The 22,956-nt window shown below is 45.0% G+C and overlaps 1 protein-coding gene across 1 annotated transcript in view; it reads left to right on the top strand.

Annotated features, from left to right (window-relative positions):
* The window catches only part of LOC311122784 (ras/Rap GTPase-activating protein SynGAP-like), a gene marked incomplete at its 3' end in the record, with an annotated part of 64,687 nt that extends 41,731 nt beyond the window's left edge, over window positions 1–22,956 (top strand). Inside the window, exons 3-20 of the mRNA XM_084158103.1 lie at window positions 3,018–3,112; window positions 3,785–3,906; window positions 4,387–4,540; window positions 4,950–5,048; window positions 5,258–5,497; window positions 5,616–5,951; window positions 6,111–6,255; window positions 6,559–6,703; window positions 6,830–7,066; window positions 7,958–8,159; window positions 11,613–11,803; window positions 12,148–12,352; window positions 12,667–13,284; window positions 13,898–14,431; window positions 15,399–15,566; window positions 18,190–18,401; window positions 18,616–18,688; window positions 22,648–22,956. Coding sequence (XP_084014229.1) covers window positions 3,018–3,112; window positions 3,785–3,906; window positions 4,387–4,540; window positions 4,950–5,048; window positions 5,258–5,497; window positions 5,616–5,951; window positions 6,111–6,255; window positions 6,559–6,703; window positions 6,830–7,066; window positions 7,958–8,159; window positions 11,613–11,803; window positions 12,148–12,352; window positions 12,667–13,284; window positions 13,898–14,431; window positions 15,399–15,566; window positions 18,190–18,401; window positions 18,616–18,688; window positions 22,648–22,956 — 4,085 coding nt within the window. The remainder of the gene's footprint in view (window positions 1–3,017; window positions 3,113–3,784; window positions 3,907–4,386; window positions 4,541–4,949; window positions 5,049–5,257; window positions 5,498–5,615; window positions 5,952–6,110; window positions 6,256–6,558; window positions 6,704–6,829; window positions 7,067–7,957; window positions 8,160–11,612; window positions 11,804–12,147; window positions 12,353–12,666; window positions 13,285–13,897; window positions 14,432–15,398; window positions 15,567–18,189; window positions 18,402–18,615; window positions 18,689–22,647) is intronic.

Below are 22,956 nucleotides of genomic sequence, written 5' to 3'. Positions count from 1 at the left end.
ACAGTTGTCACCAACCATTTCTGAGTCAAGATCACTTTGAGTCAAAATGCAAGCCGAGATCTACCGCTCTGATTTTTTTTTCACATGCCTTAACAAAACGTAAGCCTATGTAACATGAACCAATTAAAAACAGTACTGTAGCAATGAGGTTTGTGGAGTAAGCTATAGGCCCAATACATTATCACTGCTAAATGGCATATTATTATTATTATTATTATTATTATTATTATTATTATTATTATTATTATTATTATCACTGCATATTGACTTTGCTTGAATTGCCCAGCCAATGTATTGTTGTTTGGGCCATTTTTCTAAATTATATTTCAAAATTTGAAGTAGGCTATATGATCACACTGCTAATAGATCCGTTGTTGTATTACTTGTGAAGCACAGCTGAGTGAGCATACATTTAAATAATTTGCTTTTTATTTGTGTTTTACTGGGCTGATGGTGCCTGCATCTGATGGTCAGTCTCAGCGGAGGGAGAGAGCCTCTCAACATCCCTCTGCTCTCCCTTCCCTCCACTGACACTGACCAAAAAGGGACTCGTCTTCCAGCTGATGGAGAAACTCGAGTCGCACTGCATTATTTCTGGCTCATGCACAAATTCATGTTGTTACTGCTATGAACAGAGAAAGTTAAATATTCCTCGCTATTAAGAAAGACCAAAGCCGCTAATAATAACAACAATGCATGCCTATAGATACACTTTCCTACTCATTCATTACTGCTGCAGTGCTTGTTGTAGCGCTGAGTTGAAATAGGAAGAACGCACATTTTATGGCTTATAAAAGTGTTGAATACAAAGTGTTGACAGTGCTGAGTAAGAACTTAAACATGAACTCACTCATAAACATGAACGCATCTCTTTGCTGTATTCGTTGACAGTCTCTTTCTAGTCATGGTTTTAAATGTTGTGAAATCTCACAGTATCAACTTTGCTGTAGCTTTCTTTTATGCCTACTACGTTACCGCAGACACGGTAATCTGAGCCAACCGGTAAACGTATAGTGCACTTGATTTGCTCTCTGGGTCTGCTGGAAAGGAAGAGTTTGTACCTTCAGACATATGAAATGGTTCAAAATGGCAACAGTTCGCCTACCTGGCGTTAAGATTATGCAAAGAGTCAACATATGCAGTGTTGACCCTTCTTTTTCAAGACCTCTGCAATCCGCCCTGTCAATTAACTTCTGGGCCACATCCTGACTGATGGCAGCCCATTCTTGCATAATCAATGCTTGGAGTTTGTCAGAATTTGTGGGTTTTTGTTTGTCCACCCGCCTCTTGAGGATTGACCACAAGTTCTCAATGGGATTAAGGTCTGGGGAGTTTCCTGGCCATGGACCCAAAATGTCGATGTTTTGTTCCCCGAGCCACTTAGTTATCACTTTTGCCTTATGGCAAGGTGCTCCATCATGCTGGAAAAGGCATTGTTCGTCACCAAACTGTTCTTGGATGGTTGGGAGAAGTTGCTCTCGGAGGATGTGTTGGTACCATTTTTTATTCATGGCTGTGTTCTTATGCAAAATTGTGAGTGAGCCCACTCCCTTGGCTGAGAAGCAACCCCACACATGAATGGTCTCACGATGCTTTACTGTTGGCATGACACAGGACTGATGGTAGCGCTCATCTTGTCTTCTCAGGACAAGCTTTTTTCCGGATGCCCCAAACAACCCAGTCCTCATTAGTCCAATCCCTGTACCTTTTGCAGAATATCGGTCTGTTTCTGATGTTTTTCCTGGAGAGAAGTGGCTTCCTCGCTGCCCTTCTTGACACCAGACCATCCTCCAAAAGTCTTCGCCTCACTGTGCGTGCAGATGCACTCACACCTGCCTGCTGCCATTCCTGACCAAGCTCTGCACTGGTGGTGCCCCGATCCCGCAGCTGAATTAACTTTAGGAAACGGTCCTGGCGCTTGCTGGCCTTTCTTGGGCGCCCTGAAGCCTTCTTCACAACAATTGAACCTCTCTCCTTGAAGTTCTTGATGATCCGATAAATGGTTGATTTAGGTGCAATCTTACTAGCAGCAATATCCTTGCCTGTGAAGCCGTTTTTGTGCAAACAATGATGATGGCACGTGTCTCCTTGCAGGTAACCATGGTTAACAGAGGAAGAACAATGATTTCAAGCACCACCCTCCTTTTAAAGCTTCCAGTCTGTTATTCTAACTCAATCAGCATGATCTCCAGCCTTGTCCTCGTCAACACTCACCTGTGTTAACGAGAGAATCACAGACATGATGTCAGCTGGTCCTTTTGTGGCAGGGCTGAAATGCAGTGGAAATGTTTTTTGAGTATTACGTTTATTTTCATGGCAAAGAGAGACTTTGCAATTAATTGCAATTCATCTGATCACTCTTCATAACATTCTGGAGTATATGCAAATTGCCATCATAAAAACTGAGGCAGCAGACTTTGTGAAAATTAATATTTGTGTCATTCTCAAAACTTGACCACGACTGTAGTATAGTAGAGGCAGTCCTTTTCATATATAATTGATTCCCCCAGTTGGCTAGCCAACTGAAGCTCCCTCAGCTACTTGACTCGATGGAGTCGGGGGAACAAAAGCGTTGACGCAGATGATAATTCTCATCTGTCCATATTCCAAGGAGCACTTTCATTTAGTCTGCCCGCCAGTTGGTGGTTATTTTCCATGTTCACGTAGACATACATTCTGTGTACATATGGCTAGCATTTCTTTATTGTGTAGCTGACAAACTGTACTTGTTATTTCTTCATCCTTTATCTTGACCACAACCCTTCAAGCCTTTGGCATGACTAGTGAATGGCGGAGAGGGCCATAGGCGTAATGTGTAAGAACTAAGCACGGCACAACGTTTAGATATACATATATTACAATGGAACAAACATGCCTCTCTGACATTTAGAACTTCTCAGAACAAAAGTTTTGTTTGTGTTTGTAATTTTGTTCGAATTTCGACTATTCTTGCACTTTTTCCCATGGTTATAGTTCCCCCCCCCCCCCCCCCCCCCCTCTCTCTGTCTCTCTCATAGAGCACGCTCGCGCTCGCAGGAAGAGCATTGCCACTGCGAGACAGCCAAGCATGGAAATCCCTCCCACTGCCCCCCAACAACCCTTCAGACAACAAGTAAGTACTGGAACATGCTATATTACCTGTTTCCATTATTATTGTGTCATTTTCACTTACTTTGAGCCATACAGTAAAGTGCTACCCACCCATATTAGCTTCACTTCCTGCTCTCTATCAGTATTCTCCCTCATCTCCCTGTTCTCTTTTGTCCAGAGCAGAATTGATAATAGTAATATATAGTAGGCTAACGGTAATGCTACTAATTTACCGATTCCAAATTAAAAGAACAGCATAACAGTAAGGGATACACCTGTACATTTACACCAGTTCAACCCCAGAAGAGTACTCATGCCAGTTGAGTTTTCGAGTCTTCAAATAGGCTTACACCATCTTAGTGACTGAATTGGCATAGCCCACTGAAGCTTCATCTGTAGCCCAATAGCCTCCTCCAGTGGTCATCTGAAGGAAGCAAAACACAAACACTTCAAAAGGGGGGTCCTCTCCTCATCTCCTTACGTCCATCAGTACCACAACCACCACCACCACCACCAATAACATGGATTCCTGCTAACACTGATTTCGCAGATAGCGCCTATTTTGAAGAAGGGTTTAATGCACTGATTGTAAGTCGCTCTGGAGCGTCTTACAAGAGCTTCTGCTAAATTACTGCATTTTTTATGAAATGGACATCCCCACCTGTGTAATGGTCACCTCTCCTGTCCCCAACAGAGCTTCCTCAGTCGAAAGTTGAAGGGCTCCATCAAGAGGGCAAAGAGCCAGCCCAAACTGGATCGAACCAGCAGCTTCCGCCACATGATTCTACCCCGTTTCCGTAGTGCTGATCAGGAGAGGTAGCTAACGCTTTCCAAAAAGTTTGCATGTGTTACGTACACGGTTTCTGTTATACACTCTGTAAAGCTTTTATTCTTTTTTTGTATTTACCTGGTGTTTTCCAATATGTACAGTATATGGTAACAGTGGTTACTTTTTGGTACTTATTGCAAGAATTTAACAAAATTTGTAACACTACCTGGTACCAAATTATATTTAGTAGTGCTTGTTTCAATGCAAGTAGTGCTTGTTTCAATTTAGCAGTGCTTGTTTCCCTTAACACTGTATTGGGACCACAGAGTATCTTAACCGCTCTCTCTCTCTCTCTCTCCTCTCTCTCTCTCTCTCTCTCACTCTCTCTCTCTCTCTCTCTCGCTCCTCTCTCTCTCTCTCTCTCTCTCTCTCTCTCTCTCTCTCTCTCTCTCTCTCTCTCTCTCTCTCTCTCTCTCTCTCTCTCTCTCTCTCTCTCTCTCTCTCTCTCTCTCGATCTCTCTCTCAAGGACACGTCTAATGCAGAGCTTCAAGGAGTCCCACTCTCATGAGTCCCTGCTTTCCCCTAGCAGTGCAGCGGAGGCTCTGGACCTCACGCTGGATGAAGATGCTGTCATCAAACCTGTCCACTCCAGCATATTGGGCCAGGAGTACTGCTTTGAGGTGAGTGCCCTGCTGCCAGAAGAATAGTTTATAGTATCTCTCCTAATATTGAATCTAAAACATTTATTACAGCTCTGTTATCCCAGTTGATGTGTCATGGTGATAGCAATTGATCAACTGTTACACACTAACAAGCAACAAACAATATCATTGATGAATTCACTTCTATGTGTGAATTCACTTCACCCCCCCCCCCCCCCCCCCCCCAAATTGTAAAGTGGTTATCCCACTGGCTATAGGGTGAACGCACCAATTTGTGAGTCGCTCTGGCTAAGAGCGTCTGCTAAATGACGTTAATGTGCCCTTGAGCAAGGCACTTAACCCTAATTGCTCCTGTAAGTCGCTCTGGTTAAGAGCGTCTGCTAAATGACTAAAATGTAAATGTAAATATGTGTCTGTTTGACTGCAGGTGACCACCATTTCAGGGACAAAATGCTTTGCCTGCCGCTCGGCTGCTGAGAGAGACAAATGGATTGAGAATCTACAGAGAGCTGTCAAGCCCAACAAGGTGAACAAATAGAGAGGAACAAGGACCCTGCTTGCAGTCCACACTCAAAATGCCTTTCAGGCATTAAAAATGGAAAGATCATCTCCATTAGTTTCAGCAGTCTTCACCTCTCTCTCTCTCTCTCTCTCTCTCTCTCTCTCTCTCTCTCTCTCTCTCTCTCTCTCTCTCTCTCTCTCTCTCTCTCTCTCTCTCCAATGCTCCCATTTTAGGACAACAGTCGAAGGGTGGACAATGTGCTTAAGCTGTGGATCATTGAGGCCAGGGACCTTCCGCCTAAGAAGCGGTACTATTGCGAGCTGTGTCTGGATGACATGCTGTATGCGCGTACCACCAGCAAGCCCCGCACGGACACTGTCTTCTGGGGCGAGCACTTTGAGTTCAACAACTTGCCTGCCATTCGTAGCCTACGCCTGCACCTTTACAAGGAGACAGACAAAAAGCGACGCAAGGTGTGTGTCTGTGTCTGTGTCTGTCTATGGTGGTTGTATTTCTCCGTCTATCTTTGTGTTTGCAGAGTTACTCAAATATGTATTTTTATTATATTCTCCATTCTGTTCTCTAACCTAGGAGAAGAGCACTTACCTCGGCCTGGTCACTATCCCCATATCGAGCATCACAGGCAGGCAGTTCGTGGAGCAGTGGTACCCGGTGATCCAGCCCAGTGCTTTGGCTAAGGGTGGCGGTGTAGGCAGTGGCAAGGTCATCAATGCCTCAATCCGCCTCAAGTCCCGTTACCAGACCATGAGTATCCTGCCCATGGAGCTGTACAAGGAGTTCGCTGAGTACATCACCAATAACTACCGTACGCTGTGTGCCGTGCTGGAGCCTCTGCTCAGTGTCAAAAGCAAAGAGGAGGTGGCGTTCGCATTGGTGCACATTCTCCAGAGCACGGGCAAGGCCAAGGTAGGAAGGCACTAAAGCAGGGGTGGCCAAGCACTCCTGTTGGAGAGTAACCCCTTTCTGAGCTTTTTGTAAATGAGGCCTGTAGCATCTTTCCTGGCCGCTGGGTCTGCTGTACAATGTGTTTGTGTTGTTTGTTTGAGGAGCATGTTCTTTTTTCAGGATTTCCTGTCAGACATGGCGATGTGCGAGGTGGATAGATTCATGGAACGAGAGCATCTGATCTTTCGAGAGAACACCCTTGCTACTAAAGCCATAGAGGAGTACCTCAAATTGATAGGGCACCGGTACCTCAAGGATGCCATAGGTACAACTCTAAATTATTTAATTGTATACCAATACCAGTGTAAAATGACCAAATCCAGACCTGGGTTCAAATACTATTTGAAATCGTTCAAATACTTTGAGCGTTTGCTTTAGCCTGCCTGGAGTGCCAGGTCTTTGCACTTTTATGACTTTTTTATTGAACAGGCAAGCTCAATCAAGCACAGCTAAAGTATTTGAAATGATGAGTGACAATGATGTTGATGAGAAGACTATGATGATGATGGTGATGGGGATGAAGAAGAAGATACTGATGAGGATTAACGGACGGTTGTCTCGTTGACAGGGGAGTTCATTCGAGCTTTATATGAGTCAGAGGAGAATTGTGAAGTGGATCCCATGCGCACTCCACCGTCTGTCCTGGCCGACCACCAAGCCAATCTTCGCATGTGCTGCGAGCTGGCACTCTGCAAGATTGTCAACTCTCATTGGTCAGAAATTCTTCCACATGACTATGCCATTGTACAAATTTGTCAGTAACACAGCCTTCTTTTCTAGTATGGTGGGCTGGAAAATAAAGTACTATTCTATCCTTCTATCCTACCCTTTTATTCTAGTGTGTTTCCGCGGGAGTTGAAGGACGTCTTTGCCTCCTGGAGGGTCCGGTGTGCCGAGCGGGGAAGGGAGGACATCGCAGACCGCCTCATCAGCTCCTCCCTCTTTCTACGCTTCCTGTGTCCCGCCATCATGTCGCCCTCTCTCTTCAACCTTACCCAGGAGTACCCCGGAGAGCGGACATCCCGCACTCTTACCCTCATCGCCAAGGTGGTGCAGAACCTGGCCAGCTTCTCCAAGTCAGTCACTACCTTCCCTTCCATGTAGCCTTCCCTTTCTTTTACCATTAACTTTCTTTTTAGCCTTTCCTCCTATGTACCATTTCCTTCCACGTAGCCTTCCCTTTTTTTTGCATTACCTTTCTTTTAGCCTTCCATCACATTTAGCCTCCCCTCACCTGTCCTGTAACAATTAACCTGCCTTTCCCCAAATTATTCAGTATGTCCACTACCAGCCACTACCAGCCAAGCCTTGATAAGTCATTATCTATGTCCTCAACCAGTTACTCTTCCAGGAACCAATCCATTAATTATTTCCATGACATTACGATGGGGTCATACATGCTTATGACTTGCTTAAATCTTACTATGCATTATAACTGTATCATAATACATTATATCAGTCAGCGTGAAGTAAAGTATTACTAAATATGTTTTTCCTTTGGTGACAGTGAATGAAGATTTCATCCAACATGATTGTCCACAAACAAGATGATTGTGCACAAAAGTGACTGTAACAGGTTTCAATGGCACAAATGTTCAGAGGGTGGAGAAGTCTGTCTGCACAGAAATTATTTGTTTTAGCGATGTTCTTGTCACATTGCAGACAAGGTTACAGTACGAATAATTCAATTCTCCCCCTCACTTTTCATACTGTATCCTTTCATCTTCCTCACCTTCTCTTTCATTCTTTGCATTCTCACACTGTCTGTCTCCCCTCTCTTGTTTTCTCTCCGTACCCCCTTATCACTATTTCTCTGTACTCCTCCATACTATATATCTTGTCCCTTTCTCCCTCAATCTTTCACTGTCTGTGGGAACTTCTTTCTCTCTTTCCCCCATTGTCTCCCTTTTTTACCCCCCACTCTCTCTCTCTATGCTCCCCCACACTGCTGTCTTTTCTCTCCTCAGGTTTAGTGGCAAAGAGGACCACATGTGTTTCATGAACGAGTTTTTGGAGATGGAGTGGGGCTCCATGCAGCAGTTCCTGTACGAGATCTCGAACATGGATACGGGGAGCAACGCAGGGGGCTTTGAGGGCTACATCGACCTGGGCAGGGAGCTGTCGGTGCTCCACAGCCTGCTGTGGGAAGTCATGGCACAACTGAGCAAGGTAATGTGGAATGTAACCTAGTCCCCAAACTATTGTGCACAGCGCATACAGTGCCATCGGAAGGTATTCAGACCCGTTGACTTTTTCCACATTTTGTTGTTACAGCCTTATTCTAAAATTGATTAAATCGTTTTTTTCCCTCATCAATCTGCACACAATACCCCATAATGACAAAGCAAAAACTGAAATATCACATTTACATAAGTATTCAGACCCTTTACTCAGTACTTTGTTGAAGCACCTTTGGCAGCGATTACAGCCTCGAGTCTTCTTGGGTATGACGCTTGGCACACCTGTATTTGGGGAGTTTCTCCCATTCTTCTCTGCAGATCCTCTCAAGCTCTGTCAGGTTGGATGGGGAGCGTTGCTGCACAGCTATTTTCAGGTCTCTCCAAAGATGTTCGATCGGGTTCAAGTCTGGGCTCTGGCTGGGCCACTCAATGACATTCAGAGACTTGTCCCAAAGCCACTCCTGCGTTGTCTTGGCTGTTGGAAGGTGAACCTTCGCCCCAGTCTGAGGTCCTGAGTGCTCTGGAGCAGGCTTTCATCAAGGATCTCTCTGTACTTTACTCAGTTCATCTTTCCCTTGATCCTGACGAGTCTCCCAGTCCCTGTCGCTGAAAAACATCCCCACAGCATGATGCTGCCACCACCATGCTTCACCATAGGGATGGTGCCAGGTTTCCTCCAGACGTGACACTTGGCATTCAGGCCAAAGAGTTAATTATTGGTTTCATCAGACCAGAGAATCCCCAGTATTCCATTGCCTTTTGGCAAACTCCAAGCGGGCTGTCATGTGCCTTTTACTGAGGAGTGGCTTCCGTCTGGCCACTCTACCATAAAGGCCCTTCTCCCCCGATTGCTCAGTTTGGCCGGGCGGCCAGCTCTAGGAAGAGTCTTGGTGGTTCCAAACATCTTCCATTTAAGAATGATGGAGGCCACTGTGTTCTTGGGGACCTTCAATGCTGCATAAATGTTTTGGTACGCTTCCCCAGATCTGTGCCTCGACACAATCCTGTCTCTGAGCTCTACGGACAATTCCTTCGACCTAATGGCTTGGTTTTTGCTCTGACATGCACTGTCAACTGTGGGACCTTATATAGACAGGTGTGTGCCTTTCCAAATCATGTCCAATCAGTTGGATTTATCACAGGTGGACTCCAATCAAGTTGTAGAAACATCTCAAGGATGATCAATGGAAACAGGATGCACCTGAGCTCAATTTCGCGTCTCATAGCAAAGGGTCTGAGTACTTATGTAAATACATTTCTTTCTTTTTCTTTTTCTTTTTTTGCAAACATTTCTAAGAACCTGTTTTCACTTTGTCATTATGGGGTATTGTGAGTAGATTGCTGAGGAAATGTTTTTATTTAATCCATTTTAGAATAAGGCTGTAATGTAACAAAATGTGGAAAAAGTCAAGGGGTCGGAATACTTTCCGAAGGCACTGTATAAGCCTGGGACATCAACGATTCAAAGTTGGCCTTAGTGGGAGTGACCATAGAATTCTATGGGAGTGACCTTACTGAGTAAAGTATTTGTCATCATTTAATTTGAGCGAATCACACGACTGTAAGGCGTGTCTCCAAATGGAGGCAGGACCTGGCACAAGACACCTACAGGGTAGGGGGAAGGTGTTGTGGGAGATGATTGGCTGGTAGATTAAGCCAATGCCTAAGTTTTTTGCTAACGAAGGCCAAGTTTGACGTGTTGGTCCACCAGACTCTTGGGGGATTTGGGCAGAATTGTCTGGGAACGAGATTATGTGGAATGTGACTGCCTAGGTTCGAACCCTGGTCTTCTGCACAACACACACATGCGTAAACCCGCAGAATCTAAAGCCTGGTCATAGTCTTCAGGTCTCAGGCAAGGTTAATCATCACCCGTGCCATTACATGAAGAAAAAAACTGTCGCTTCACACATGAACCGAAGGGCAAAAGGAAGATTAAATCAAATCTTGGAGGACAATGGAAGTTGACTTAAAAATACTTATTTATTATTAAAACCAACATGTTTTGGCGTATACTGTACCCTTCCTTGGGATATTGCATCCTAAATGCATTCGTTTTGATAATAAATAAGTGTTTTTGAGGACAAATTCCATTGTCCTCCAAGAGTTGCTGAATATTTTCCCATCTCCAGCTGAGCAAGGTAACAGCAACACCTGCCACATTTTTTTTCACGGCTTGAGCCACGACTGATTACACTCCTGCTGTTGTCAATGCTGCCTGCTACACTGGCCACATGAGGAGGAGCATGTTAGTGAAGCAGCAAGGCATTAGGCATGCCTTTTATCGCAAACAAGTAACTTTTTCTATTTGCGTCTTTGAAGTGTAAAAATAAATATAAAGTGGCTGTAATACAGATCTAATAAGCTTTTCTTCTGCTGATATACCTCCTGCTACTGGTTTCCCTCCCCTACCCCTTTACGCCTCTTCTCTCACCACCTCTTGGCTAAAATCCATTTGTATTTTCACTCCCTCCACTCCCGCTGTTCACTTGACTGAATTCCATTTATATTTTGGCTCCCTTCACTCTGTTCACTTTAAATAGGCAGAATCCATTTTAGAGGGAGCATGCAAATGTTTTGGAGAACTGGTAAATATAATTTAAGTGAAACTGAAAGGGGAGTGAATGAGGGGAAGGAAAATCACTTTTAATTGTCTGAGATCAAAATAAGCAAGCCTTTTCTAAAATCATAACAGTAGGGTAAAATGACACATCTGGAAAATCTACACCTCAACTGAAATATTGGACACCTCCAACTCTTGGGATTCCCCATGTAATCAATGAGTGGAGTGAGCGACTGAACACGTTTGTTTTAATTGAGCCTGTGGCTGCATCTCAATAGTCTACAGTGGCTTCCTCCCTTTGTCTCCCTTCCTCCATGTGCACTGTTCTGAGAACACAAAACAGGTGATAGCAATATGGTTGACATCTGCTTTCGCCTGCTCAGCTCCTTCACCTCAGTGTAGATGAATGAGAGGAAAAGAAGCCACTCTAGACTATTCAGATGTAGCCAGAGTCTCTCCATAATCCCTGTATCCCAATTCCCAGTCCTTTCTCCAGAATTGTACACTTATGCACTCCTCCCCACTCATTTATAACCATGGAATTGGTGGAGGCATGGGCTAGATCAGGGCTGTTCAAGTCCGGTTCTGGAGGACCGAAACACTTCTCGTTTCTGTTTTTAACTGGTAGTTAATTGCACTCACCTCGTATCCCAGGTCTGAATCAGTCCCTGGTTAGAAGGAGAGGATGAAAACCAGAAGGGTTTTGGCCCTCCAGGACTGGAAATTAACAGCCCTGCGCTAAATAGAGGTTCCACCACATTTCTTATAACAGTATTTTCCTTTTAAATCCATGAATGGAAGTGAACAAGTGACACTTCAGGAGAAAGGGCAGAATTGGGGATAAACAGTCCCATTTTTTCATTATGCTTTGTCTCCCAGGACGCTATTCTGAAGCTTGGTCCCTTGCCACGTCTGCTGAATGACATCAGTGTAGCCTTGAGGAACCCCCAGCTCCACCGGCAGGCCAGCCACCAGCCAGACAGGCAGCAGGACAGGCTCATCACACGGCCCTCCTTCAATCGCCTGGTATCATCCGATTTCCAGAGCCTCATGATGCGGGACCTCAACAGGTAACTGCTCTGGACTTAAACACACAATCTGTGTAAGATTTCTTGAGGTTCAATGGTCATTTAACAATTGATATGCATTGATTCTTGAAAAACATAAGTTATAAATGCCTTATTCATTTAGTACAACTGTTTCACCTTTATCGTAATCCAACAGCTATGGTTGTACAATTTCATTGTTGATGCTTTCGGTTGTCGTTTGAGTCTTTGTAAACAAACAATGTTGATGCAAAGAGAGGTGGGGTATGAGCCTTGGGGGTGACCTAAAATATACACTGTAGTATAGCTTTAAAATACAGCCCCTGACAATGGTAACAATGATAGATAATGAGGATGATCATCCCCAGCTCAATAGACATCTCCCGTCTCCCCTCCCCAACCTCTGGATTATCTGGGGGTGGGGTCCTATCGTCTCACGTAAGCATGGGAAGCTTTGCAGAACGAGACCCCCGCGGCTCAAAGGACGTTTTCTACGTGACCCGTCCCCCCTTGGCTCGGTCCAGCCCTGCATACTGCACAAGCAGTTCTGATATCACTGAGCCAGACCCAAAGGTAAACTTTGATGCATCGATTTATCGCCACTAACAGACAGCAGTGAATTTACTAACAAAAACTTTGAGTTGGACACATACACTGAGTATACAAAACATTAAGAAGACCTGCTCTTTCCATGACATAAACTGACCAGGTGAATCCAGGTGAACGCTATGATCCTAATGTTTGGTATACTCAGTGTATATTACAACTTGTAATTTACCTCAAAATGTAGTTATGAATGATCCCAATCACTAAATAGTGAACATTATTATAAGTGACATAATAATAGGTTATTCCAGTTGACAGGTTATGTTCTCTCTCTCTCCTAGGTCCTCAGTGTTAACAAAAGCGTGTCCATGATGGACCTGCAGGACTCACGCATGAATAGCATCTCCAACCTCCATTCAGTGGGCGATATGCTCAACTCCTCCCAGGCCTCCATAGCAGGCCTGGGCCACAGTTTTGGGAACCTGGGCGGCCCGCTTCGCATGGGAGGCCACATGTCCGCCGGTGGCTCGGGGAGCTCCGGCTTGAGGCTAAGCCAGATGGGGGGACCCCTTCACCACATGGGGGGTCCCACCGACTCTCTCTCCCAGCAGCAGCAGCATGCGGCAGCCGCCATGCACTTCCCCCTCTCCTTCCAGAACCCCCTCTTCCATCTGGCTGCTGACGGCCCTCGGGGTCAGCCCCACAGTCGTCCTCAGGCCCAGCAGCCTCCCCCTCCGCTCTTGTTGGCCTCGGAGCTTGACAATTCCAACCACCAACAGGGCTACGTGCGAGCGTTCGGCCAAGGCGGCTTCTCGCGCAGCGAGGACCTGTCGGCCCTGCGGCCACAGAGCAGTCTGGTGCAGCCCAGTGTTGTCCACTCGCACAGCTACAGTGACGACTACACGCGGCAGAACCAGAACACTGAATACGCCCGGCGCCAGCTTTCGCTGCAAGTGCAGGTCGGTATTCCAGGAAAATATCACTAATTCAATTTCAATTCAATTCAACTTTATTCATTCCGGTAGCAGCATCTACGATGACACTGTCAGAGCCTAAGTGCACGTTAACAAGAATACATCTCTTCATACTAAACATACACCACACAATGCATGTAACACCTCATGTAGACATTACATTTAGCAATCAGGCTGTTGCAGACTGTTGTTGCGGTCTGTTGCATTAATAAACCCCATCATAGATTTCAATTGATATTTCATTTCAAAATAAATTGACAAGAATGAAATCACCCAGCAGTCACTTTTTAGAGGCATTGATAGTGAAATGTACAGTATCTGCCTATTGTTTGTATGAGTAGACGCTTGAAAAACAAGTTAGACAGGGATTGTCCAATTAAAAGGGATTGTCCAATTAAAAGGGATTGTCCAATTAAATTGACTTCACAACCAGTCTTCATCTCCTTCCTTGTCTCTCCTCTTACACTCTCTCCCTCTCTCTCCCTCTCCTATAGTATTTGATCTCAAATACTGTATCTTTTTTTTCTAAATATTTCCTGCCACCCTCCCTCCCTCCGTCTCCCTCTTTTCCTTTTCCCGCCCACCCTCTCTCTCTCAGGAGAATCTCCAGCAGCAGATTCTTATGGGAATAACCTCTCAGACGGCCACAGGCACGGGCACTCCCACCTCCTTGGCCACTCCCCCCTCCACCGTGCATTCTGTCCATCATGGCTCCGTAGCACCGCCTCCCCCGCAGCGCCTCAAATCCCAGCTGTCCATCAGCCCCGGGGCTACCTCCACCCCTCCCAAGGCCCGCCCCCAGAGCAGGAACCTCCTTCTCCAGTCGCCCGACTCCAGCTTTGGCGGCAGGCAGCCCTCGCCACAGCAACAACAGCAGCAGCAGCAGTTGTCCGTCAAACAGTCTGACAGCCCAGCCCCTGGGCTCCCACACCAGTCGAGCTCTGCCAGGGACGGCCAGGGGGCGCCACAAGGGGGCAACGGAGAGACCACAGACACCCCGACTAAGAGCACCAAGCAGCCTCAGACCACAGACACCCCAACTAAGAGCACCAAGCAGCCTCAGCCGCAGCCCCAGCAGCAGCAGCAGCAGCCTCCACAGCAGCACCTGCTCAAGCCTACAGTCAATAAACAGGTCTATTGCTGGAATGCCATGGGCTCTGTGTTGGAACCATGTTAGTCCACTGAGACTAAAGCCTTGGCATTAGCTCTGGGTCTCAGGCAAGGTTACTCGTCACAAACCACCTCGGCTACATGTGAAATCAAACCTGTTAATAACCAGGGCCAATATTAATCACACTTCTGTGATTCTCAGAATCTCAGCTGATTTAGGATGAGGGATCACTGAGGAAGCTTAGCCTGTGTCACAACTTCAGTGTCATGAACATGTAATTTGTGTTCGATTTTAACCAAATCTATATTTGGTCCCAGTTCCCTACATGTTTTGCATAATGTAAAAATGATGTAGTGTAATGTAAATGTAACATCAAAGAAAATCTGATTATGTATTGAACGCTATTGTTTGAACATTACAGGCATATTGTAAAAATCGAAGCACTTGTCCAAAGGTCAGTCCAAAGAGATACATGTAGAAAATGGATAGCCAACCAAAAAGCACAGAAAAGTGTTGCTGGTTTAGCTAGTAATTTAGACCACTGCGCCTGGAGTGGCGCAGTGGTCTAAGGCACTGCATCGCAGTGCTAGCTGTGCCACTAGAGATCCTGGTTCGAATCCACGCTCTGTCGTAGCCGGCCGCGACCGGGAGACCCATGGGGCGGCGCACAATTGGCACAGGGTAGGGGAGGGAATGGCCGGCAGGGATGTAGCTCAGTTGGTAGAGCATGGCGTTTGCAACGCCAGGGTTGTGGGTTTGATTCCCATGGGGGGCCAGTATGAAAAATATAATGTATGCACTCCCTAACTGTAAGTTGCTCTGGATAAGAGCGTCTGCTAAATGACTAAAATGTAAATGTAATGTATGTAAATGTAACAGGTTAGAACAAATCACAAGCTTTCTGAGATAGGAGTACCTTTTAGTCTTGATAGCATGATCATGCGATTTCTGAGCCTCTTCCTGTATCATCTTGCCTCTTTGCTTTCAGGGTTCTCAGTCCCCCTCCACCCTGACCCCCAACGAGCGCACTGTGGCCTGGGTGTCTAACATGCCACACCTCTCTGCCGACATCGAAATATTGCGTAGCTCATCGAACCTTGAGGACCTTAAGCTGAAGGAGTACTCCAAGAGCATGGATGAGTCACGCATGGATAGGGTGAGTCTATTTTGAGGTTTATGAAGGTGTTCTTAATGTTTTGTATACTCAGTGTATTTTATTTTATTTTAATTAATTGTTTTATTTCACCTTTATTTAACCAGGTAAGCCAGTTGAGAACAAGTTCTCATTAACAACTGCGACCTGGCCAAGATAAAGCAAAGCAGTGCGATAAAAACAACAACACAGAGTTATATAAAAAAAACATAAAGTCAAAAAAAATACTATAGAAAATATATATACAGTGTGTGCAAATGTAGCAAGTTATGGAGGTAAGGCAATAAATAGGCTATAGTGCAAAATAATTACAATTAGTATTAACACTGGAATGCTAGATGTGCAAGAGATTATGTGCAAATAGAGATACTGGGGTGCAAAAGAGCAAAATAAATAACAATATAGGGATGAGGTAGTTGGGTGGGCTAATTTCAGATGGGCTGTGTACAGGTGCAGTGATCGGTAAGGTGCTCTGACAACTGATGCTTAAAGTTAGTGAGGGAGATAAGAGTCTCCAGCTTCAGAGATTTTTGCAATTCGTTCCAGTCATTGGCAGCAGAGAACTGGAAGGAATGGCGGCCAAAGGAGGTGTTGACTTTGGGGATGACCAGTGAGATATACCTGCTGGAGCGCAGACTACGGGTGGGTGCTGCTATGGTGACCAATGAGCTAAGATAAGGCGGGGATTTGCCTAGCAGTGATTTATAGATGGCCTGGAGCCAGTGGGTTTGACGACGAACATGTAGTGAGGACCAGCCAACAAGAGCGTACAGGTCACAGTGGTGGGTAGTTATGGGGCTTTGGAGACAAAAAGGATGGCACTGTGATAGACTACATCAAATTTGCTGAGTAGAGTGTTAGAGGCTATTTTGTAAATGACATCGCCGAAGTCAAGGATCGGTAGGATAGTCAGTTTAACGAGGGCATGTTTGGCAGCATGAGTGAAGGAGGCTTTGTTGCGAAATAGGAAGCCGATTCTAGATTTAACTTTGGATTGGAGATTCTTAATGTGAGTCTGGAAGGAGAGTTTACAGTCTAACCAGACACCTAGGTATTTGTAGTTGTCCACATACTCTAGGTCAGACCCGTCGAGAGTAGTGATTCTAGTCGGGTGTGCGGGTGCCAGCAGCGTTCGATTGAAGAGCATGCATTTAGTTTTACTAGTGTTTAAGAGCAGTTGGAGGCTACTGAAGGAGTGTTGTACGGCATTGAAGCTCGTTTGGAGGTTTGTTAACACAGTGTCCAATGAAGGGCCAGATGTATACAAAATGGTGTCGTCTGCGTAGAGGTGGATCTGAGAGTCACTAGTAGCAAGAGCGACATCATTGATATACACGGAGAAAAATGTCGGCCCGAGAATTGAACCCTGTGGCACCCCCATAGAGACTGCCATAGGTCCAGACAACAGGCCCTCCGATTTGACACATTGAACTCTATCTGAGAAGTAGTTGGTGAACCAGGCGAGGCAGTCATTTGAGAAACCAAGGCTATTTAGTCTGCCAATAAGAATGCGGTGGTTGACAGAGTCGAAAGCCTTGGCCAGGTCGATGAAGACGGCTGCACAGTACTGTCTATTATCGATCGCGTTTATAATATCGTTTAGGACCTTGAGCGTGGCTGAAGTGCACCCATGACCAGCTCGGAAACCGGATTGCATAGCGGAGAAGGTACGGTGGGATTCGAAATGGTCGGTGATCTGTTTGTTAACTTGGCTTTCAAATACTTTCGAAAGGCAGGGCAGGATGGATATAGGTCTGTAACAGTTTGGATCTAGAGTGTCACCCCCTTTGAAGAGGGGGATGACCGCGGCAGCTTTCTAATCTCTGGGGATCTCAGACGTTACGAAAGAGAGGTTGAACAGGCTAGTAATAGGGGTTGCGACAATTTCGGCGGCTAGTTTTAGAAAGAAAGGGTCCAGATTGTCTAGCCCAGCTGATTTGTAGGGGTCCAGATTTTGCAGCTCTTTCAGAACATCAGCTGTCTGAATTTGTGTGCAGGAGAAGCAGGTGGGGCATGGGCAAGTTGCAGCGGGGGGTGCAGAGTTGGTGGCCGGGGTAGTGGTAGCCAGGTGGAAAGCATGGCCAGCCGTAGCAAAATGCTTGTTGAAATTCTCGATTATTGTAGATTTATCGGTGGTGATAGTGTTTCCTAGCCTCAGTGCAGTGGGCAGCTGGGAGGAAGTGCTCTTATTCTCCATGGACTTTACAGTGTCCCAAAACTTTTTGGGACACTGTAAAGTCCCAGTGCTGTGTAAATAAATCCAACACTCATTTGCAACTCTACCTGCCTGCCTCCTGCTGAATCTTTGTCCTTACGACTGCTAGAAGGCCCCTATTTTACGCTGATACAGTGCAGGGGCGATAGGCTATAGATTTCGCGCCAACCTGTCACTTCAAAAGCACTCAATGATCTCGGAGTCTCTGCATTTAAACGTTATGTTTATTGTGGTATAGCTTGATATATGCAGAATTCAATATAATTCCAATACAAGAACCCCCAAATATGTAGCCCCCGATTTCAGCTGCCTCCTTAGTCCCTTTATCCTGGTGCTGGGTCTGCCTAATATATGCCAATGTATCCAGAATTCCAGAGCATTGATCTCCCTCTCCTGCCATCTCTCTGCCAGGTAAAGGAATATGAGGAGGAGATCCATTCTCTGAAGGAGCGCCTGATAATGTCCCATCGGAAGCTGGAGGAGTATGAGCGCAGGATGCTTTCACAGGAGCAGCAGACCAGCAAGATCCTATCGCAGTACCAGAACCGGCTGGATGACAGCGAGCGCATGCTGAGGCAGCAGCAGCTGGAGAAGGACAGCCAAATCAAAGGCATTATCAACAGGTGAGCTCGATCAAAACAAGACAAGAAAGAAGGTTAATGTCTGCTTGCTCAATTGGCTAGATAGCATTTACTTTTGTGGGAATTTCAATTCCCTGAATATCTTATCTGTTTCAATAAACAGAAAGGATAATGTTGGGAGCCAAAATGATAGAAAGAAACTGAATCGTGGCTCTGTAGCTTTCTCTAAAATAAACATTGTTTCCTTCTTTTCCAGGCTGATGGCTGTGGAGGATGAGTTGAGAGTGAGTGCCATTCCTGAAATCAAGCCCAGAATGTTCAGAGAGCAGGTCTGTCCATTTGTCTGTATGGCTGAGAGTGTCTTCTAGTCTCTATAAGTCTATGGTGTGTACGTCGACATGGTTTAATATGGTTTCACTGGTCTGTCATATGTGCCATTTTTACAATAGTAGTGGCAGCATGTAGCAAGTGGAATGCATTTGGAAACCTGCTACTCTGCAACGTGCTTACCCAGATATGACGGGGTTACCCAGATATGACGTACCTGTGGCAAAAAAGACTAACATACTTAACCCCATAAAGGGCCTTGATAACATATGGACCCAATCCAGTTTCTCAACACCAGCTTCCCTTGAAAAAACCCATGACGAAACATCTACAACGGTGTTCACTTTACATTGATGAATTTGTTTAATTGACTACATACTATATATATATATATATATATATATATATATACAGTACCAGGCAAATGTTTGGACACACCTACTCATTCAAGGGTTTTTCTTTATTTTTTACTATTTTCTACATTGTAGAATAATAGTGAAGACATCTAAACTATGAAATAACACATATGGAATCATGTAGTAACCAAAAAAGTGTTAAACAAATATATTTTATATTTGAGATTCTTCAAATAGCCACCCTTTGCCTTTATGACAGCTTTGCACACTCTTGGCATTCTCTCAACCAGCTTCAGCTGGAATGCTTTTCCAACAGTCTTGAAGGAGTTCCCACATATGCTGAGCACTTGGTGGCTGCTTTTCCTTCACTCTGCCGTCCGACTCATCCCAAACCATCTCAATTGGGTTGAGGTTGGGGGATTGTGGAGGCCAGGTCATCTGATGCAGCACTCCATCACTCTCATTCTTGGATTGCGTATCGCTGCAGAATGCTGTGGTAGCCATGCTGGTTAAGTGTGCCTTGAATTCTAAATAAATCACAGACAATGTCACCAGCAAAGCACCCCCACACCATAACACCTCCTCCTCCATGCTTTACGGTGGGAACTACACATGCGGAGATCATCTGTTCACCCACACCGCGTTTTTGGAACCAAAAATCTCAAATTTGGACTCCAGACCAAAGGACAAATGTCCATTGGTCTAATATCCATTGGTCTAATGTCCATTGCTCATGTTTTTTGGCACAAGCAAATCTCTTCTTCTTATTGGTGTCCTTTAGTAGTGGTTTCTTTGAAGCAATTCGACCATGAAGACCTGATTCACACAGTCCCCTCTGAACAGTTGATGTTGGGATGTGTCTGTGACTTGAATTCTGTGAAGCATTTATTTGGGCTGCAATTTCTGAGGCTGGTAACTCTAATGAACTTATCCTCTGCAGCAGAGGTAACTCTGGGTATTCCATTCCTGTGGCGGTCCTCATGAGAGCCAGTTTCATCATAGCGCTTGATGGTTTTTGCGACTGAAATTTTCCGTATTGACTGACCTTCATGTCTTAAAGTAATGATGGACTGTCATTTCTCTTTGCTTATTTGAGCTGTTCTTGCCATAATGTGGACTTGGTCTTTTACCAAATAGGGCTATCATCTGTATACCCCCGCTACCTTGTCACAACACAGCTGATTGGCTCAAATGCATTAAAGAAATTCCACAAATTAACTTTTAAGAAGGCACACCTGTTAATTGAAATGCATTCAGGGTGACTACCTCATGAAGCTGGTTGAGGGAATGCCAACAGTGTGCAAAGCTGTCATCAAGGCAAAGGGTGGCTATTTGAAGAATCTCAAATATAAAATATATTTGTTTAACACTTTTTTGGTTACTACATGATTCCATATGTTATTTCATAGTTTTGATGTATTCACTATTATTGTACAATGTCAAAAAATTAAGAAACCCTTGAATGAGTAGGTGTGTCCAAACTTTTGACTGGTACTGTATATATATGTGCACCATGTCTGTTCCGTTGTATGTAAGCTGTTGAATGTCTGTCTGGGCACAATGTCACTACATTATATAATTTTTACCACCACTGACAAAAGACAAAGGTTTCATATTGAGGCATTTCTAACTCAAAGTTGGTGTGAATGGCATCTACTGTATGATGGAGTAGACCGGATGTATAAGGTTGAATGGTGTGGTAAAGTATAGCGGTATTGCAATGCATTGCAGCATATTCTACTGAGTCCTAGAGCATTGAGTTTTATCAACTGGACAACTTTTGATTGGTTGTATTTGATCCAATCGCTGAACGATTTGTTTTGCAAAATGCCCTCATTACAGATGTAGGCACAAACAGTTTAAATGAAAGCATGGCCAGACTGAACCAGTGAAGTGAAATAATATTGAAACAGAGAGATATTCAGTTTGGATTCCAGGCTAGCTTTCCCTTGATCCAGCTACATGGTAGTTTTTGCACACTGTGTAGTGTGTACGGCCAGGGAAAATGGGGCCCTGGCATCTATATGTTTATTTGTAAAGGTATGCAACACTCCACTACTGAAATATACCCCCTACATTTCTGAAAACAAAATGCCTTAAGTAGCTTACCATGGTACAACTGTAAGAAGCTGTGGTTTGCACTGATAGTGTCAGACCAACACTGACAGTAAACAGGGTTGGGGTAAAAAAATGAAAAATAACATTTAAATAAGGGGGATTAGAAATGATGCAAACAATGACATTGATAGAACTCACAATATCTGCTATATTAAAGCTTAAAAGTGAGCAACGGTTCTATGTATCACTTTTTCTACTCAAACAACCCTTTTCCTGGAGAGGGTATTTCACTAGGTTCTTCACTGTCTGAATGGTTGCAAATAGGGTTTTCTTCTTGCTAGAGGGTTGTGGGTAATGTGAATTTCTGTTTTCATGTAGCATTATTTCACATGCCGTTGTACCTGTGATTTTGGTTGTTGTTTTATTCTAACTGTATTGCCTTTGTGTTTATGTTCATGAGTTCTTTTGGGGTGGTGGGGTGAACACATTAGCATATTTGTGTACTGATACATATTTATAGGAAATAATTAATAAAACATCCATTATGGGCTATTTATTTTTGTAAGTGCATGACTAATGGTAGTTTTCCATGCATCCATCCCTGTGTTGAGGATGAGTTTAGGGCATCTGCCAGATGCCTGAAACAGTGGTTTTGATTGATCAGGAGCATGAGTTGTTGATGATCCAAACAGAGGTTAAACATGACACTTTTCTTTTATTATTTGAGAAAGGATAGTAACGGAAGCAGGGAGACAGCATAAATGGAGTACAAATGTGTAGGGCTCAGGATCGAATCGGGATCCCCACCATGGGGGGAACGTATATGGATCCAAAGGCGAGAGCATTACCCGCTCAACCAGACTCAGGGCCCACGTGACACTTTTCGTAACTTGGCCATGTCTAGCGTTACTTGTTCATTGTGCATATGAGGCCACAGTATTCAGTGAATTATGGCAGCCAACACTGTTAGGGTGTCACTGATATGAAGCCCATTGACAACTACATTTTCTCAAATTTAAATGACAAACACTGACTTTTATCAATCCCATTACATGAAGGGAAAGGTCGCTACTGCCAGCTTAGGCTATAGTCCCTCTGTATTGCCTCAGACAAATGGTTGGACTACACCTGGATGTGTTCATTAGGGCATACAACCAAAAATTGTTTTGCAACGGAAAATGAAAAATAGCTTTTCTTATTGGATCAGGCCAGGTATATCAGTCCGTCTTCTTCCATTGGGTGCCTAAGGAACAGGACCCTGTTTCTCAACCCTAACCCCCCCCCCCCCCCCCCCCCCTCCCTTGTCTCTGTCCTGTGATTTCTTGTGGGGTCTTTCTTTCTTTTCTTTCATCTCTGTTGGAATTTCTCATTCCTCTACTTTATAACCCATTTTTCTTCTCTCCCTCTCTGCAAAATTTCCCCCAACCCCCTCCTCTATCCCCTCCTGTGTGACGTTCTCTCCCCACGCGTTCTCTTCTGACTCCCTCCCACCCACCATTCCGCCTTTTCTCCCCTCTCCCTCCCTCTCTCTATCTTGCTATCGATAGGAAGAGGACTCTTCCTCTCTGGGTTCAGCAGACCCCCATGGTCTCCCTGGAGTGGGGGGAGGGACGGCCACCGCCACTGCCAGGCCCGGGGTCTCCTTTTCGGGCGTCTCCTGTGCCAGCTCCCCTTGGAACGGAGCCCTCCCTCCCCTCCCACCTCCCCGCCTACACGTCAGCCACAACGGGGAACTCCATGGCAACCGAGCCTACCCCTCGACTACTACCATGGTTACGCCAGCCAGGAGCACGGCATCTTGGACCTCGGCAACAGCAGCATCAGATCCGAGTTTAACCGGGGGGAGAGCAGTCTAA

This window comes from Coregonus lavaretus (assembly GCF_964263955.1).
Source record: "Coregonus lavaretus genome assembly, chromosome: 3".
In the NCBI taxonomy this organism is placed as follows: domain Eukaryota; kingdom Metazoa; phylum Chordata; class Actinopteri; order Salmoniformes; family Salmonidae; genus Coregonus; species Coregonus lavaretus.
This window is presented reverse-complemented; position numbering and strand designations above follow the sequence as displayed.